Source organism: Fonsecaea multimorphosa, assembly GCF_000836435.1.
Source record: "Fonsecaea multimorphosa CBS 102226 unplaced genomic scaffold supercont1.18, whole genome shotgun sequence".
Classification (NCBI taxonomy): domain Eukaryota; kingdom Fungi; phylum Ascomycota; class Eurotiomycetes; order Chaetothyriales; family Herpotrichiellaceae; genus Fonsecaea; species Fonsecaea multimorphosa.
The window spans coordinates 408,660-425,575 of record NW_015971652.1 but is presented as its reverse complement, the minus strand read 5'-3'; the positions used below and the strand labels follow the sequence as shown (position 1 = coordinate 425,575).

The window sequence follows — 16,916 nt, the reverse complement described above, 5'->3', positions numbered from 1 at the left end:
GTTCGTCCCTGAACGCACGTCACACGAGCGCGAAAAATCTGCTAATAGCACGACGCTGGCATGCTCAGCTCGTACATGGCAGATTGAAAGGGTCTGGCAGACAGGGTTCACAAGATTCTACCGCACCGTGCTGTGATCAAGGCGTCTGGTGACTCGACTTTAAATACGCTCTCGGAATGCTCAATTCCCTTACAGGAACACCTGTTTGCGCATCACCTAAAGGTCTTCGCTGTCAGCCTAAAATTTTTTCCCTATATACTTGATCGCAAGGATGTGCGTTACCGAGATCTGGAGTTATCGCGAATGCGGATGTTTCTACAATCACAAGATCCTGTGCCGGACTTACCGAAGAGAGCAGACACTGTGCTTTGCGCAAAACATACAATATCCTGTGGACAAATGGCTGAACGAGATGGCAGTGGCCCCAGACACCTCTCCCCAGCTGTTTAGACCACGAGCAATCCTCGTTGAGCCGGGAGACTGCCCGAACCACCGCGTGGTCGAGAAATCATTCCTCAATCAGATCTGCGAGGACTGCTTACTAGCAGAACTCGAGGGCCTGCCGTCCAGCCTCGACATCAGTGCCACTGCCCAGGATTTCCCTACCGCCAACTCAGACAACGGAGAAGGACTGATTTGGGACAGCGAGGTGAGGATCGAGATTGAGGATCCCGATTCCGAGTTCTCAGCAAACCCAAGCGTGCCAGAGGCGGCAGTACGAAGCCAAGAAACACCGGATGAGGACTGGAGGATTCTGGAAAGCCACGTCGAGATCATCATCGAGGACGAGCATCACACCATAGTCGCCAAAAGCGCGGCTTCTCCAGAGATGGTAGCACATCAACGAAGCGGTCGATCACAGCCCTCGTTGACGGAGAATTCCCAATCAAACAGCCACCATGGTGACCTTTACCAAACCAATTCTGGAACTTCCGAAAGCAAGAGATACGGGCGTGCCTTTCAAAAAATCAATGTTGCCAGCTTCGAAGATGCGGATACTGATAGTGGAATCGACCTTCAGTGCTTCCATGGCGATCCCCAAGCACTATCTCGGGGAAGGGCTTTGATGTGTTCGAATCCACACAAAGGCGAGGTGCGCGAGGCCGATGCTGATAGCACTCCAGTGCCAGCCAAAGCAAAAATTGGTGCCAAGGGCCTATCCAAGCTCCAAAGCCTCGCGAGTCTCTCGATGTCCTTGCGCGTGGCCCCGAGGTCACTGATGGCCGTCTCAGACCACTGTGGTGACATACGAACGGTTTCAGAATGCTCGTCAAGCTCTATGGGATCTAGCTCAAAGAATCCTTTCCGCTGGAAAGGGTCACCTCGGATAGGAGAAACGAGTGGATCCATGTTTTGTGGGTTCGAGCAACTGTCCAGCAACATCGACGGCAATATTCTCAATCCTGAAGCGCAGGATGCACCGGCCGTTCCGCTGCGGAACTCGAGTTTGAAGAGTTTCGCCCACTATCTTATGGAATGTCCCACTCGGACGAAAGCCATGATGCAGCCACGAGCAGGCAGCTACCTAAGGAGTCTTACCCACAGTCCGACTTTCTCCTGGTTGCGCAAACACGCTGAGTCTAGTGAAGAGACAGATTCAAGTACCCGGGTATCAGGTTCGCGTTCTGAAACCACCTTTGAGTCTGCTTCTTGGGCTAGCAGCCTCAAAACTAATAGTGCGGGAGGTCTGGAGGGTGAGAAAGCATCGATGATACCAAGCATCCCAAAATCGTCTACCATGAATACCATGCGAGCAATCATTGAAGGCTGTATTGATCGAGATGTTGGGCTTGATGACCAAGACGAGGCAGTCCCTCAACAGCCACTGCTACGCAAGTAGGAAGTTGGACATCAAAGCCGGTGGACTGGTGATACTGGGATGTAGGGAATCCATATGTTTGAGGATTCTGCACAACAGCAGTTGCCTCGCTCGGAACCTCCTGAGCGGGAACACGAGGAGTCCTGAGTCGGCCCAACATTGTCTAGCTCGTCAAGGTAAACACCTCAACTCGCCCTCAAGAAGTCATCTCGGGGATCGCGACTAGCCTCTGGTATTAATTAGGGCTTGGAAGAGCATGAGTGACGGAGGAGATGGGAATCACGGTGTGCTTGGGGGAGGAAGAGTGCCTAGAATCAGGGGGCAGAAAAGGCGAGGGTTAAGGTAGCAATGTGTCAGAAATGTCTGATTGATGTGTTCTAGACAGCCTTCGCGTTTCTGAGTCCGGTCCTAATCGCGACGATGATGATAGAAAACCCACTGCGTGCATACATTGAGCGACCACTTTTGGAGTTTAATTTGCACCTTTGCTGGACAAGATGTCGACTGTTGGCGTAGATAGACTGACATGAGTCACAGACGGCACTGGCACGACCAGGCTGTTGTCGTGGGCCATGCGAAGAGACAAAGATGATAAGAGATGAAACAAGCGTGCGCAAGGGGGCAGAATATACGTGGTCAAATGAGATTCCACAGCCATCACTGCGTGATGGACCAGAAACCCAGACAGCGACACAGCGACACAGCCTGAAATGGCACATCACGTGAGACCATCCCACCGCGAATTGGGAAACATTTGGAGTCGGTCGGTGGAGAGCGAGCATCGCAGGCCAAAATTATTGTTTCCTGCATCGTTCACCACCCGACTTACTCTCTATCTCTCCTGGGTCAACAACAATAAGGTGCCGACTGCTGTCTGATTGTCAGGTGCCTTTTTTCCTACCATTACTGTCCCGCAAAGGAGCGACCGTCGACATCTGCGGTCTCTCAATTCCCCCTCGAAGTCGATCCGCAGGAGATCATCCAACGCGCACAGGCGAACATTCCAATCCTCGGTCAACACAAACCATTGTCTCCTGCGGGCAGAACTACTTCTCTTGCATGTCCTAGACCAAAATCTTCGAACATGTCTGTTCTCCCTGCCGAGGTGCAGGGAGCCTTGACCCAGCTCCTGCAAGCCCTCTCGTCCCCCGACAATACTCTCCGCAGTCAAGCGGAAGAGCAACTCAACAATGACTGGACGCCCAACCGCCCCGAGGTGCTGTTGATGGGCTTGGCCGAACAACTGCAAGCCGCGCCAGACTCATCGGTATGTCAAGACTTCAGGAGGGAACTATAGGGTGGAGAGTTGCTAAACTATCTCGCCAGACACGATCGTTCGCTGCCGTGCTCTTTCGCAAACAAGCCTCAAAACAACGCAAAATTCCTCCCAGCAATGATTCCAGGGAACTATTTTGGTCCCTCAGCACCGAAGCCAAGACCGCCATCCGGTCAAAGTTGCTGGAAGGTCTCGCAAGAGAGCAGATCAACCAAGTTAGGAACAAAATCGGAGACGCTATCGCTGAGATCGCCCGACAATATGTGGATGCTGGTAAGGATCAATTGACTGATGCTTTGCAGTTTGTACTCTGGCTGACTTGGGTGGAGGCACAAACGAGACCTGGGTGGAACTGCTGCATGCATTGTTCCAAGCGAGCCAGTCGACTGATGCCGGCATGCGTGAATGTTCGTTCAGGATATTCTCCACAACCCCTGGCATCATCGAGAGAGAACATGAAGGTGCCGTGCAGGAGGTATTCCTCAAGGGTTTCAAGGACAGCAGTGTCGAGGTGAGATTGTGCCATGGTTGAGTGTGGGCAATGCATGTTGACTCGGTCCAGGTCCGACTCTCCGCAATCGAAGCATTTGCCTCGTTCTTCCATTCGGTCACCAAAAAGACACAGCCAAAGTACTACGCTCTGGTCCCCGAAATCCTCAACATTCTGCCACCTCTCAAAGAAGCTGGAGATACCGACAATCTATCCAAGGCATTTGTCTCGCTTATTGAGCTTGCCGAAATATGCCCGAAAATGTTCAAAGGTCTCTTCAACAATCTAGTCAAGTTTAGCATTTCAGTCATCCAAGAGAAAGACCTCGGTGATCAGACACGACAAAACGCTTTGGAGTTGATGGCTACCTTTGCCGAATGGGCGCCGGCCATGTGCAAGAAAGATCCCTCATATGTGAACGATATGGTCACGCAATGTCTCAGCTTGATGACTGACATCGGAATCGAAGATGATGACGCCTCGGAGTGGAACGCGACCGAGGATCTTGATAATGAAGAAAACGACATGAACCATGTTGCGGGTGAGCAGTGCATGGACCGCTTGGCGAACAAGCTGGGAGGCCAAGTCATGCTTCCTGCAACTTTTACGTGGCTTCCTAGAATGATGCACTCGGCCTCGTGGAGAGATCGACACGCCGCTCTGATGGCCATCTCTGCAATCTCCGAGGGTTGTCGAGATCTCATGATCGGCGAACTAGACAAGGTCCTCGAACTGGTCGTGCCGTCCTTGAGAGATCCTCATCCACGAGTCAGATTTGCCGGGTGCAATGCCCTTGGCCAGATGAGCACCGACTTCGCCGGGCCCATGCAAGAGAAGTACCATCAAGTGGTGCTGACAAACATCATCCCCGTCCTCGAAGCACCGGAGCCGCGAGTACAAGCACATGCGGCGGCTGCACTGGTCAACTTCTGTGAAGAGGCAGAAAAGTCCATCTTAGAACCATACTTGGATCAATTACTGGGACATCTCCTGCAGCTCCTGCAATCTCCCAAACGGTACGTTCAGGAACAAGCACTATCAACGATCGCCACCATTGCCGACTCGGCCGAGAGTGCCTTCATTCGCTACTATGACACCTTGATGCCTCTTCTCTTCAACGTCCTGCAAGCCGAGCAATCCAAGGAGTATCGTTTACTTCGCGCCAAGGCCATGGAATGCGCGACGCTCATCGCCCTGGCTGTTGGTAAGGAGAAAATGGGTCAAGACGGCATCACACTCGTTCAAATTCTCGGTAACATCCAACAAAACATCACAGATGATGACGACCCACAATCACAGTATCTACTGCATTGCTGGGGACGCATGTGTAGGGTCCTTGGCTCTGATTTCGTCCCCTACCTTCCTGGAGTCATGCCGCCCTTGTTGGAGCTTGCGGCCGCCAAAGCAGATATTCAGCTAATAGACAGCGAAGATGAAGTGCTGGAAGAGGAGGGCTGGGAGTTGGTGCCCCTGAAGGGAAAAGTGATCGGCATCAAGACATCCACGCTCGAGGATAAGCATACGGCGATTGAACTCATTACCATCTACGCACAAATCTTGGAAGCAGATTTCGAGCCTTACGTGGCTGATATCACTGAACGAATTGCACTGCCTGGGTTGTCGTTCTTCTTTCACGATCCGGTGCGAGTGGCTTCTGCCAAATTAATCCCACAGTTAGTCAACTCGATCAAAAAGCGATACGGCGACCAGTCGCCACAGCTGAACGAGATTTGGACGAAGTGCTCTGAAAAGGAGATCGAAATCCTCAGTGCCGAACCTTCGATCGACACATTAGCAGAAATGTTCCAGTGCTTTTATGAGAGCGTCGAAGTGGTTGGCAAGGGTTGTCTGACACAACAACACATGGAACAATTTGTGCAATCGGTCAAGTCGACGCTGGAAGAATTCCAGAAGCGCGTCCAAGAGCGCGCCGAAGAGAAGGCCGAATCCGCCGCTGCCAACCAAGGCCCGGATGCAGATGAGGAAGATTCATTGTCGGTACAATATGCCATCGAAGACGACCAGACCCTCCTCTCCGACATGAACAAAGCCTTTCATACGATATTCAAGAATATGGGTATTGCATTCCTACCGGCATGGCAGCAGCTCATGCCCTTTTACGACGGGTTTGTCACTAGCCCGGACCCTATGCAGCGGCAGTGGGCGATCTGCATCTTCGACGACGTACTGGAATTCTGTGGGCCACAGTCCTGGCAGTATTCCGATCACATAATCCAGCCCTTGATCAACGGGATGAGGGACGAAAATGCGAACAATCGACAAGCGGCCGCTTATGGAGTGGGTATCGCAGGACAAAAGGGCGGAGAGCAATGGAGTGACTTTGTGGCCGCGAGTATCGACACTCTATTACAAATCACGCGTGTCCCTAACGCAAGGAGTGACGATGATGTCTTTGCCACAGAGAATGCTTGTGCTGCAATTGCAAAGATTTTGCACTACAACGCAGGCAAGGTGGTCAATCCACAATCGGTTGTGGAGCAGTGGCTCGACACGCTGCCCGTGGTCAACGACGAAGAAGCGGCACCCTATGCGTATAGTTTTGTTGCGCAATTGATTGATCAGTGAGTTGAATCATCCTGCCATGACATCAGCTGAAGTGTATCCGGATAACTGACTTCCACTCTGCAGACAAAATCCAGCGGTGTTTGCGAAAGCGGCCCAAGTTTTCCACCACATTGCACTTGCTCTTGAAGCGGAGATGATCCAAGGTGCCACGGCCAAGAAAATCGTCGAGAGTGCAAAGGTGCTCGTTGGCAAGACGGGAATCAATGCTGAGCAAGTCCTACAAGGACTCAGCGAAGACGGGCAAAGAACCGTGAGGAGTTATTTTGCATAATGCCGTCAGTCAGGCCTGCGAGGCCCGGGAGGGGAGAATGGAATTGGAAAGAGGTTGTGCTGATTGTCGTTGTTGTCTGCGTCGGATTTCGACTCGTGCTGCACAGAGGCCAGGAGAGGATATCGGAGGCGACATAGATGAGAAGAGCGGGATGAGCGGGAAGAGGGAGGAAGGGAGGATCGAGAAAAAGATGGACCGAAGAATGAATCACAGGCCTCCCGCTCGCTCGCTCGCTCGCCCTCCTGGCTTATTGATGTTATGTTAGAAGTGGCTGTGATCTCAAAGTCGTGTGGGCATCGCCCAATTCCCCGTCTTGCCCTCTCCTCTCCGCCCCTTTTTTCCACTAGGTTATGCTAGATGTCTCTAATTCCCATTACTATCACGCCAAACCAATCCCAGGGGTTCTTTTTTGTTTTGGATGGGACGGTGACTAGAGCTGAGGAGGAATGCTGCCATATGATTTACCCCCCCGCCCAATCTACATAGATGTCATCAGGTATCTCTTGATAGGGATTCCCGTAATTAAGTCCCTACTGCGCGCTTACTCCGCTAAAAATCAGGTACCTATAGTGAACCGAAAATCGCTTTTTGCTCGGTGTAGGTTCTTCTTTGTCCGGGAAATGCTAAATGTCGATGGGTGATAAACAGACTCCTCTTGGACACCGTGATCGAGTGTGTTAGTCCCGCGCGCAATAGAACGAATGTAGCGATGTACATAATAGAGTTTTTCCTTCTTCTCCCTCCTGATCACTTTGTGGGGGTTATTACTTACAGTATGTGATGTAGTACGAGGTACGGAGAAGGCAGACGCGTTTGGATAAAAACAGATATATACAGCTGGAACTCGAGGAGGTTAGGATAGTATAAAGAGGAAAGGAATGGATAATCTGTAAACCTGTTGAGCCTTGCAGTGTACATACACACGGGGCAGAGAGCCTCAGATGAGCAAAACTATGCATGGACAGGTTAGGTAAATAGGTATATACAAGAAAACTCCATTCACCGCTTTCGATCTCCATCCCATCATCGTCGCGAGACTCGCCTTTCCTGGTCTCGACTTTTGGTCCCCGTGCTTGTATCAACACAGAATCAGATGCCTTCCCCCACTCCTTCCCAGGGTCGTTGGTAAATAAAACCTTTCCTCCCCCTTGTTCCGTTCCTTCCAGAATTTTGGGTATATTTAAAGGAGTCTCGTCCCGTCCAAATCAGGAGCATCGTCATCCGTCGCATCCCAACAGTCATTCTATACCCAATATCACGCTATGCACCATGCTGCCATGCACGGCAACCAACAATTCTCTTTCTACCGCTCCATGACCAGTCCGGACCCGAACCCTGTCGTGCAAATCATAAGCTTTCAGGGCTCATCATGCTTGCGTCCCCGTCTCCAATCACTCCGTTCACTTTTTCAACGCCATTCACTTGCGGCATCTCTCCATTGACGCCCTCCATCATATCCAAAGCCTCCACAGCTGGGGGCAGTCCGTTGTCGTCGTGATTCTTGTCATTGCCCGAGGCCTTTTGGACTTCGGTCGTAGAAGGCTTTGCTTTCAGCACAGGTTTCTGTTTCTTCTCAGGACTGCCATCCCCACCAGGACCTGGCGTTGACGGAGTAGCATTTCCCACGCCATTGACCATCGGACTATCGTCACCCACGCCGTTGGCGACAACCGATTTCCTCTTGCCTTTGTCTCCCGGCGTGGTGCTTCCCACCGCAGCTGCAGCAACTTTCGCAGCGTTCGCAGCGCTTTTGTTAGCTGCAGCCTTTTTCTGGGGACTGGCGTTAGTCTTGAGCGTTCCCTCCCCAATCTTCCCTGAAGCGGGAATTCTCGGCCTTCCGTGGCCGGGCCTTTGCTTCGGCGGCAGTTCCAGATCTTCTGTGAGGGGACGATCGCCGTTATCACGCAAGCGTTTCTTGAACCAATCTCTGATCAGACCAATCTGATCCTCCAGATTATCCGCACTGATCTTGGGCCAGCGCGGTGGTTCGACGAACATCTTCTCCGCCAAATCTGCCGAATTATCTTGTTGATTGCTGAGGCCGAGACGGTTCTGCAGAATATGGAATGGTACCGTCAGACTGGCCATTCCGAACTCCTTGTCAAGACCTAATTCGCGGAAGCCGAAGAAGTCTTCATCGAGGTCGCCAGCAAAGTCTCCACCCACGTACTGCTCTCCACCGTCGGCAAAGGACCCTTGTCCGTGAGCAGTTTCGTCGGTCAAAGCTGGTCGAAGGAGGTCGGCGAGATGTCCTTTCATCCGCTCATGCATCATGGTAAGTTTACTGGCCGCACGATCGACATCTTCTCGGGCGTACACGTCGAGGTCATTGAGTGACATGCCACCGGTGTGGAGAGCGTGGAGAATCGCCTCTTCCGTCGTATACGGCGACTTGTACTCCACTTGCGGTTTCTCGCCCTGAACAACGGCAACTGTGGTCGGCACGGGAATCTTGTAGTCTTCTCTGTAGTTCACCAATGTCGTGCATAGCCGCTGAAAAAAGTCTGCCGCCAGATCTGTCACCGCATCTATCGCCGAAGGTTGGAACTCCTCAAACCCTGCGTGGAAGAAGATTTCCCCTATTGACCTTTGGAAGGCTGCCTTGCAGACCCACGGAGCCATGACAGGCCCATCATCTGACATGACATGGTTGGGGATGTCTGCCTCAACAAAAGGCTCTGGTTGGTACTTCTGGAACTGGTTTTGATAGGTCTGCGACTGGAGTTGCATCTGCTTGACCACGCTGATCTTCGAAACCACCTTCCTCGTGTCTTGCATTTGTCGCATGTTGGCCTCGATCGTTTTTGCCAGCTTGCCTCGTGGCGCGACAAATTGACCCGCAGGGTACAGCCGGAGGAACTCCTCAGCATGTTCGATGACATGTCCTTCAGAGTCTTGTTCCCATTTCAATCGGGGGTCGATGTCGGGTATGGCAGCGAGCGAATCGTAATAGTCAGGTAGCATATTCTCCTCCTCGACTTCCATTCCCTCAGCGAGAGTCTGACCATGGATCTCAACTCTGTTGTCCCGTTCAGATGTCTCTGTCCCGAGCTCTGCAACGTCTTTGCCTGCAGCTTCTTGTTGCATACGTTGCCACCTGCGCATACCGGCTTTACTACGCAGTAACGCCGTCTCCTCGGCATTCAATTTGTCTCCGCGGAAGAGCTTGTGCCGCGCGGCCGCGAGCATTGCACGATCCTTTTTCGTCTTCTGCTTCCACAGTTTATATTCCTCATCTTCATATTCAGGGATCGGCGCTTGTGAAGGCAATTGAGGTAAATCCAAATCCATTGCTTCACTTCCGGCCCCTGCAACACTGCCAGGGCCAGGCGCGCCCACTGGGGTCAGAACTCCTGGTGGGGGCGTCGAGTGACCTTGACTCCCGTCCACCTCAGATTCTGCCCGGATGCCATTTTGGACGGAGCTCAGTGATTGCAACACAGGCTTGGTCTCTGGGATGGGGGTCGTTTCAGGCGGGGCTTTACGGGCTGCTGCGCCCCCTTTCTTTGCACTTTTCTTGGGAGCTTTACGGCCTCGGGACGACATTATCGGCTCATCGTCGCTTTCTTCAGCGCCGTCGTCGAGTTCACCCTGTTGCCGTCTTTCTTCAGCCTCAACTTCGGCACGATCTCTTATAACGATATCTGGAATCAGAGGCACAAGCTTGTCCGTCTCTTTCTGCATGAAGAGAGCGTGCTTTCGGAAGAGATGGTCAGGGTTGCTGTTGAACTTGAGGCAGTTCTTCCAAATCTGATTGAGATCATCGACGAACTCCTTCTTGGACTTGTAAGCAAATTGCTTAAGTTTCTTGGTCATGGTACCGAGATCCATGGGATGCTTGATGACAAGATAGTAGTCGGGAGCATCCTTCTTCTTGACGGGGTTGAGGAAAGGAGTCGAGTGCTCTGTGTGGGCTTTCAACTCAGTCAAGACTTTCTCCGCTGCCTCGTACAGTTCTTCTTGGCCGACCTTGTCCTCGCTGGCCCATTTGCTTCGATTCTTGCGCACCTCGCTCATCAGAGCGCGAAGCTCCGACTCAGTTGCATGGACGAGGTTGCGATGTTCATCCAAGCGCGCAATAAGGTTCTTGAGCGTCAGACTCGATGCGCCAAGATTGGCCTTGCTCAAACTACCTTGCTGCATTGCAGCATTTTGTCGATTAGCATGACCTTCAGCTTCCGCTTCGGCTCGGCGCTCTGCCTCATCGAGGCGTTGCTGATCCAACATGGCGTCTCTGTCATTCTCCAACGTGAAGAACATTGTCCGCGACAAGGTTTTGACAGTCTCAATTTCCTTGCGCTTGGCCTCTTCCAGCTTCTTGCGAGCATCCTCGGCATCCTCCTTCTGTTTGTTTTGTCCCGCCTTGATGACCGCCTTTGCCGAGTCGGAGGGAATGCTTGGGGGCGGGGCGGGCCTTGGGGTCGGCGACGAGGTAGCGTCAGCGACGATATGCACTTTATTTGGGGTTTCCTTGGCGGAAGACGCGTTCGCCGCGTCGGCGTCAGCTTGCTCGTCATCGTCATCGTCGTCATAATCGTCGTAGTCGTCGTCTTCCAACTTGCGCTTTTTGGATATAGGAGCAGGGGGCGGAGCGGACGGCGCAGCGGCGTCGGGCGCGGATTCTTGGGGAGGAGCGGCAGCAAGAGTGCGCCTTTGAGGAATCACGACTTGTCCGACATCGTTGAACAGTGTTGCAAGTTTGCTCTCGGCATCGTGGAAGAGTGCGCGAAACCGGACAACCTGGGGGTCTTCCTCGATACTGGGCTCTGGCTCCGCAGCTTGGCCGGACTGGGAACTACTCCCCAGACTGCGCAATTTGAACGAACTCGGCGTGTGTGGTCTGGAGGGGGCGCGGAGCAGATTATTCAAAGTATCTCTGTGTAGAGAATGTAGGAGAGGCTCATCATCTGGTGGTTTCTGACTGTTTGGGGGCGGCCATGATAGGGACATGGCCGTGCCAACCCCGACTGCGGCGAGGCGAGGGGCGTAACTCCTCCAGTTTGACAAGAAAGCCTCAGCGCCGACGAGGGAATCGTGGGAAGCGGCCAAAATTCGAGGAGACAGTAGATCGGGGTGCGAAGGGGTCCCCGAGCATTGATTGAGAAGGAAATCGGTTGAATGGGCGGTGGTGTTGATAAAAATCTCTGTCGACTGGTGATGCGATTACGCAAAGGCGAGGCTTGAGGTTGAAAGAAGGACGTTACAAACTGCGGTTGGGATTGAGTGAGGCAACACCAGCAGCGGAGGGCTAGTGACCAGGCCTACCTAGTAGGTGCCGAGTGCCTTAGTGATTCCCGCCTGCCGAGCCTAAGCTACTCGAACCCTAGGACCCGTGGACCCTAGGTCACCCGTAGCCTGGCTCGCCTCCAGGTGCCCAGTGGTCAACCACTGCAGCTTCTCCAACTCCCCGGGTGACCTGCTCCTATATTTCCGCTCGCCTCCAGTCGCTAGGCCTCACTCAATTCCCTCCAGACCATCACTCACGGCACTCTACAGCTTGTTTCTGTATTTGTGCTGTCTGTCGCCGTTTGTCATGTCCGAGTTTGCCTAAGCTGGCACTCCGCCAGCCGAGTCCGACAGCCCGCAGCCCCCCGACATCGCACCCTTCGAGGACAACGTACAGGACAACTCTCAATTCCCGTCTGCGAGCCACTTCGACATTAACACTATACCAGCACAATGCGAATCCGGTTTCCCTTTGCAAGTAAGCAAGCAGGACTTCTTCTCGCCTTATTTCTATACTAACACAGCCCGCCGCAGTAACCTTCGTCATCCTCTTGGTCTTCTCTTCCAGCCTAGGCCTCCTTCCACACTCTTCCCTCCCGTCGACACCAGCAGCAGCACAACCCTACATTCCGTCGCAGTCCGACAAAGCACTACACTTCATATGCTTCTTCCTCCTCACCGCGACGTTCTACTTTATCCTTGACACCACTCGGCGACGGGTGATTCATCTGACCTTGGTCGTATGCACATTGCTTTTGGGTGTAGGGAGCGAAGTCGCACAGGGACTCTTACCTAATGACCGCGAGTTTGACGCTTGGGATGTCCTGGCAAATGTCGTGGGGAGTCTTGCAGCATTGGGCTTGGCGAGCGCATATCATCGTCGGGCTGCCGAACGGAGGAGAAAAGCGAAGTACTCTGCACTGACTGGTGACGGCTTGGAAGGTGAAGATCTCGAGCTCGGCGAGGGCGCAAATGGTACTCTACGCACTTCCGATGTAGATGGCGACGGAGGTCAAGAGACGGGGGTCGCGCCGGCACGGACGGTGGAGGAAGAACTGGACAACTGGGATGAGAACGCTCCGGATGATGCCTGGGATGAAGACGACGATACAACCGCAACTAGTGGACCACACACTAAAGTGACACCGTCGACGAGCTCGGTTGGAAGCGAGGAAGCGCCCAAGAAGGTTGCAGTTGACTGACCATTCGGGACTCCAGGAATGTCTAGTATACGGTAGCGGCGGAATAAGACGAAATGTGCCACATGAACCTGCAGCGCATTGAATCGAATCGGACCAAGATATCTACGGAATGTACGACTATTCGCTTCCCATACTCTGTCAAGGGATTGCAATGATTTAGGCCAGGTCAGATATAGTAATGAAGTGAATCGATCGGAAAGCGGCGAACCATTTCGTAAGTCTGTTTCTTGAGAGTGACTGAATGGTATTCTTGCGTGATATGGGTATTTTGTCCTTGCAACAGCACTCTTTGCTATGTTCATTTCTCGTCATAATCATAATGTACCATTTCTATGGAGACGTAGGCTCGTTCTTGCTCTCGTTCCGGGGGGTGTGCTCAAGCTCGCAGTCGGCAGCCATGATACTCTTCCACCCGAGTTCCACATCCAGGCCTCCAAGTACCTCCCTTTCCCTTCCCGTTCGAGCTGTATTTCACATATGTTGTGGCCTAGCGAAAACAGCTGAACCTCCCCAAGCTGATACGGAAGGGATTTCTCCTGACACCGTGACGGTCAACAGTAACTCCACCACCGGCATGGCGGCCGCCCCAGTTTCTGGCTTGTGGTTAGATACAATGTGTGTCGTAGTAGGGAGGCCGCTGGTTTGAGTGACACCCATTCACTCTAGAAACTCGTGGGCAAGAGATTCGTCTTACTTGGTGTAAAGGAAAGGCATAGTCCTTGATCTTTTTCTGGTAGGTTTTGACGGTGGAGATATATTGGGTCAATGAAGTGACTAGGTGTGCTGGTTCGTGAATTACTCCCCAAGAACGGAAGTAGTTCTACTAGTACAATGTTGAAACACAGGAGGACCAAGCGAAGAATAGAAACGGATTTTGAGACTGGATTTACATGTAAAGGCAGGAAGGATGCGTCAAGTGGCTGTGAACTGAGGCAATCGCAGTCATTATATGCCAACAGGTACACCTACACCTCCTTGCTAAGGTTGACGTTGTCTTGGTATGACGCTCTTCAGAAATCGAACGACTTGGCAAAGGGGTCGTTCTGCCAAGGGCACCAACAAGTGCCTACTTGGAGGAAAACCAGGCTTTTGGCGTTCAATGTCGATTTGAGATGAAGTTGAACAGCCACAAGATGCTAAGCTTGAAGATCAAATGACGTATAGCAACATTCAGCCTTGCGGCTCACGTGTGTTTCACGTGACTCGTAAAGAATGCCGCTTTAACACCATCCTTGACAACCTCATCTCGACTTGCTCTGCTCTGTCTTCTCCTTCAAACACACGAACTCCCCGTGGTGGGATGTTCAAAATATCCGTATCCTCAAGCGCCAGGCTAACATGATGAGATCAAGAGATTGTGAGCCTTGAATAGCCAACTATCAGCCTTGAGACCCAGCAATCCCAAACGCGCTTCTCCTGGAACACGCTGAGGCTCTGCAACAAGATATCACACCACCCCAGCCTCCTGTCTCCCGATTTTGGTCAAATGGCTTGTTTTGCCCGCCTCCGCATGCCCTGCTCCATCGCTTGCTTTATAGATGCTCTCACCACCATTCTAGCTCCTCGGTCCACTTCCCCCTTCCTTTCAAATCTCCGTTTCAGATGCATCACTAAACGTGTATCAGATCGACGTCGCTTGGCTAGAGACAAGAGCATATATGTCGCTATCCCCCTTATCACACCACTGTTGCTCTTCATCTTGAGTAACGGCAACCGAAAAATGTTCTTATAGACCTGCTGCACTATCTGCCAATATGGAACGTGAACAAGCCGCGGGCTCGGTCTGTATCTCCTCTTTTCGCATTGTCAACTTTTCCTTTTACTTCGCAGAATTGAAGTCGAAAACCCCGCTGGTTCGGTTCTTGCCCTTCCTTATCGCTTTTTTAACTCTCCAGGTACTCACGCTGAATCCAGCAAATCGCCAAAACATACACTGGCTCGGTTCATAGCCGTCCTCGTCGCCCAGTCAACTTCTAAGGGCACTACGTCCAAATTTCAAAGAATCTCACGGAGAAGCCCACACACATTTAGCGACTCTCAAGCTCAGCTTTGCCAACGTCCTCAAACATGTCGGAACGAACGCGATCAACGCCATTGATGAGGATGCTACTCTCAGGAGAGGTCAGCGGAGAGGAGCCTAGAGATTTGTCTCCTAAAGAGAGGTTCAATAGATGGATGGTCAACGAAGGATCCCGACGACTATTCGTCGGCGTTTTTATCCTCGTGCACTGCATGTTGTACGGCTTTGGCTTTATGAACTATCAGCTGAAGGACAACCTGACCAAAGCCCGTGCCACCTATGGCTACGGCTATCCCATTGCTCGATCTGCAGCCCTCGTCCTACACTTTGATGTCGCCTGCATTCTTCTCCCGGTTTGCCGAACCCTCATATCGCTCGTTCGCCAAACACCCCTGAACGGAATCATTCCTTTCGACAAAAACATTACGTTTCACAAACTCGTGGGCTATTCCATTGTGTTCTTCACGTGGGTTCACACTATTGCTCATCTACACAACGTCGCACAACTCTCCGCGAAGAACAACGGAGGCTTTATCGGCTTCGTCAAGCTGAACTTCCTTACAGGCCCCGGCTGGACCGGCTATATTCTGACCATCTCGGTCATGGCTATGTTTTTCACCGCGCTCGAAAAGCCTCGGCGGGCCAACTACGAGCGCTTCTGGAATACGCATCATCTATTTGTCATCTTCTTTATCTTCTGGTCTATCCACGGAGCTTTCTGTATGATCCCTGCGGATAATAAGCCGTTCTGTTTCGGCAACGGCTCCTTCTACTTGTACTGGATGGTGGGTGGCTTCACTTATCTCGTGGAGCGCATCCTACGTGAGATCCGTGGTTATCAGAAGACGTATATAACCAAGGTGATTGAGCATCCTGCCAACGTGGTTGAGATTCGGATCAAGAAGGAACACACTAAAACACGAGCCGGGCAGTATATCTTCCTTTGCTGTCCGGAGATTTCACTCTGGCAATATCACCCATTTACCCTGACGTCCGCGCCTGGGGAGGACTATCTCTCAGTTCATATCCGTATGGTTGGCAACTTCACCAAAGCCCTCGGAAGAGTCCTCGGATGCGAAGGCCTCAAGACCACCAACGACGATAAGAAAGCCCAACAGTACCCTGAAACTGTGTCCGCAGTGGACGGAAAGAGTGGTATGAAGCCGCTCACCAAACTTCTCCCGCGGCTGTACATCGATGGACCCTTCGGTTCGGCCTCGGAAGACGTCTTCAAGTTTGAGACCGTGCTGCTGATCGGCGCGGGCATCGGCGTGACACCCTTCGCCTCGATCCTCAAATCGATTTGGTACCGCATGAGGGACAACGCCGGATCTTCTACCCCAAGGACGCGGTTGCGCAAGGTCTATTTCTTCTGGATATGCCGAGATTTTGGATCGCTCGAGTGGTTCAAATCTCTGTTGACTGCCATCGAGAGCGAGGATAAGAGCCACGCGATCGAAATTCATGCGGTATGTGTTATCCCTCTCTCACCTTTTCATACCTAATTCCTGCTCGTTTCTCTCCCATCCCGAGACTTCAATTAATGCGATGTGAAACAGTACTTAACCGCCAAAATCACACCCTCCCAAGCATCCAACATCGTCCTGAACTCCGGGGATACGGACGCCATTACGGGCCTCCGCACACCTACCAATTACGGCCGTCCGAATTGGGACATGGTCTTTCGCGCCATCCGCAAAATCCACTGGTCAGCCGGCGAGAGTGAGTGTGGTGTGTTTTTTTGTGGGCCCAAACCGTTAGGAGCAGACTTGCACGTCAAGTGTAACATGTATACTGAGGCTGGGGATCAGGGGTATAGTTTTGTTTGGGGGAAGGAGAATTTTTGAGGGTGGCCAATTTGAGGAATGGAGGATGTGATGTATGTCATGTACTGGATGGCTGCGGTGGCCTCGTGGCGTGGCTTGCTGGTAGACCTTGACGTCTTCCTCGACGACAGTCTGATGGGGCCCGGATATAGCGAACCCATCTATCTACCCACCAAATAAGAGCCTTTTTCGCCGTTTCG

The 16,916-nt window shown here is 52.2% G+C and overlaps 5 protein-coding genes across 5 annotated transcripts; 4 read left to right on the top strand and 1 right to left on the bottom strand.

Moving 5' to 3' along the window:
- Window positions 1-271: 271 nt before the first annotated feature.
- Z520_08300 (uncharacterized protein) lies at window positions 272-1,840 on the top strand (the record flags this gene model as incomplete). The annotated part of the gene is made up of 1 exon (XM_016778797.1): window positions 272-1,840. The coding sequence occupies one exon, from the start codon at window positions 272-274 to the stop codon at window positions 1,838-1,840; it is 1,569 nt and encodes a 522-aa protein (XP_016630168.1).
- Window positions 1,841-2,903: 1,063 nt separating this feature from the next.
- On the top strand, window positions 2,904-6,442 carry Z520_08299 (uncharacterized protein; the record flags this gene model as incomplete). The annotated part of the gene is made up of 5 exons (XM_016778796.1): window positions 2,904-3,086; window positions 3,146-3,368; window positions 3,425-3,606; window positions 3,658-6,167; window positions 6,235-6,442. The coding sequence occupies 5 exons, from the start codon at window positions 2,904-2,906 to the stop codon at window positions 6,440-6,442; spliced, it is 3,306 nt and encodes a 1,101-aa protein (XP_016630167.1).
- Window positions 6,443-7,789: 1,347 nt separating this feature from the next.
- Z520_08298 (uncharacterized protein) lies at window positions 7,790-11,392 on the bottom strand (the record flags this gene model as incomplete). Its single annotated transcript, XM_016778795.1, has 1 exon — window positions 7,790-11,392. The coding sequence occupies one exon, from the start codon at window positions 11,390-11,392 to the stop codon at window positions 7,790-7,792; it is 3,603 nt and encodes a 1,200-aa protein (XP_016630166.1).
- Window positions 11,393-12,121: 729 nt separating this feature from the next.
- On the top strand, window positions 12,122-12,870 carry Z520_08297 (uncharacterized protein; the record flags this gene model as incomplete). Its single annotated transcript, XM_016778794.1, has 2 exons — window positions 12,122-12,146; window positions 12,203-12,870. 2 exons carry the CDS (start codon window positions 12,122-12,124, stop codon window positions 12,868-12,870), a joined length of 693 nt encoding a protein of 230 aa, XP_016630165.1.
- Window positions 12,871-14,937: 2,067 nt separating this feature from the next.
- Z520_08296 (uncharacterized protein) lies at window positions 14,938-16,737 on the top strand (the record flags this gene model as incomplete). The annotated part of the gene is made up of 2 exons (XM_016778793.1): window positions 14,938-16,359; window positions 16,450-16,737. 2 exons carry the CDS (start codon window positions 14,938-14,940, stop codon window positions 16,735-16,737), a joined length of 1,710 nt encoding a protein of 569 aa, XP_016630164.1.
- Window positions 16,738-16,916: the final 179 nt, after the last annotated feature.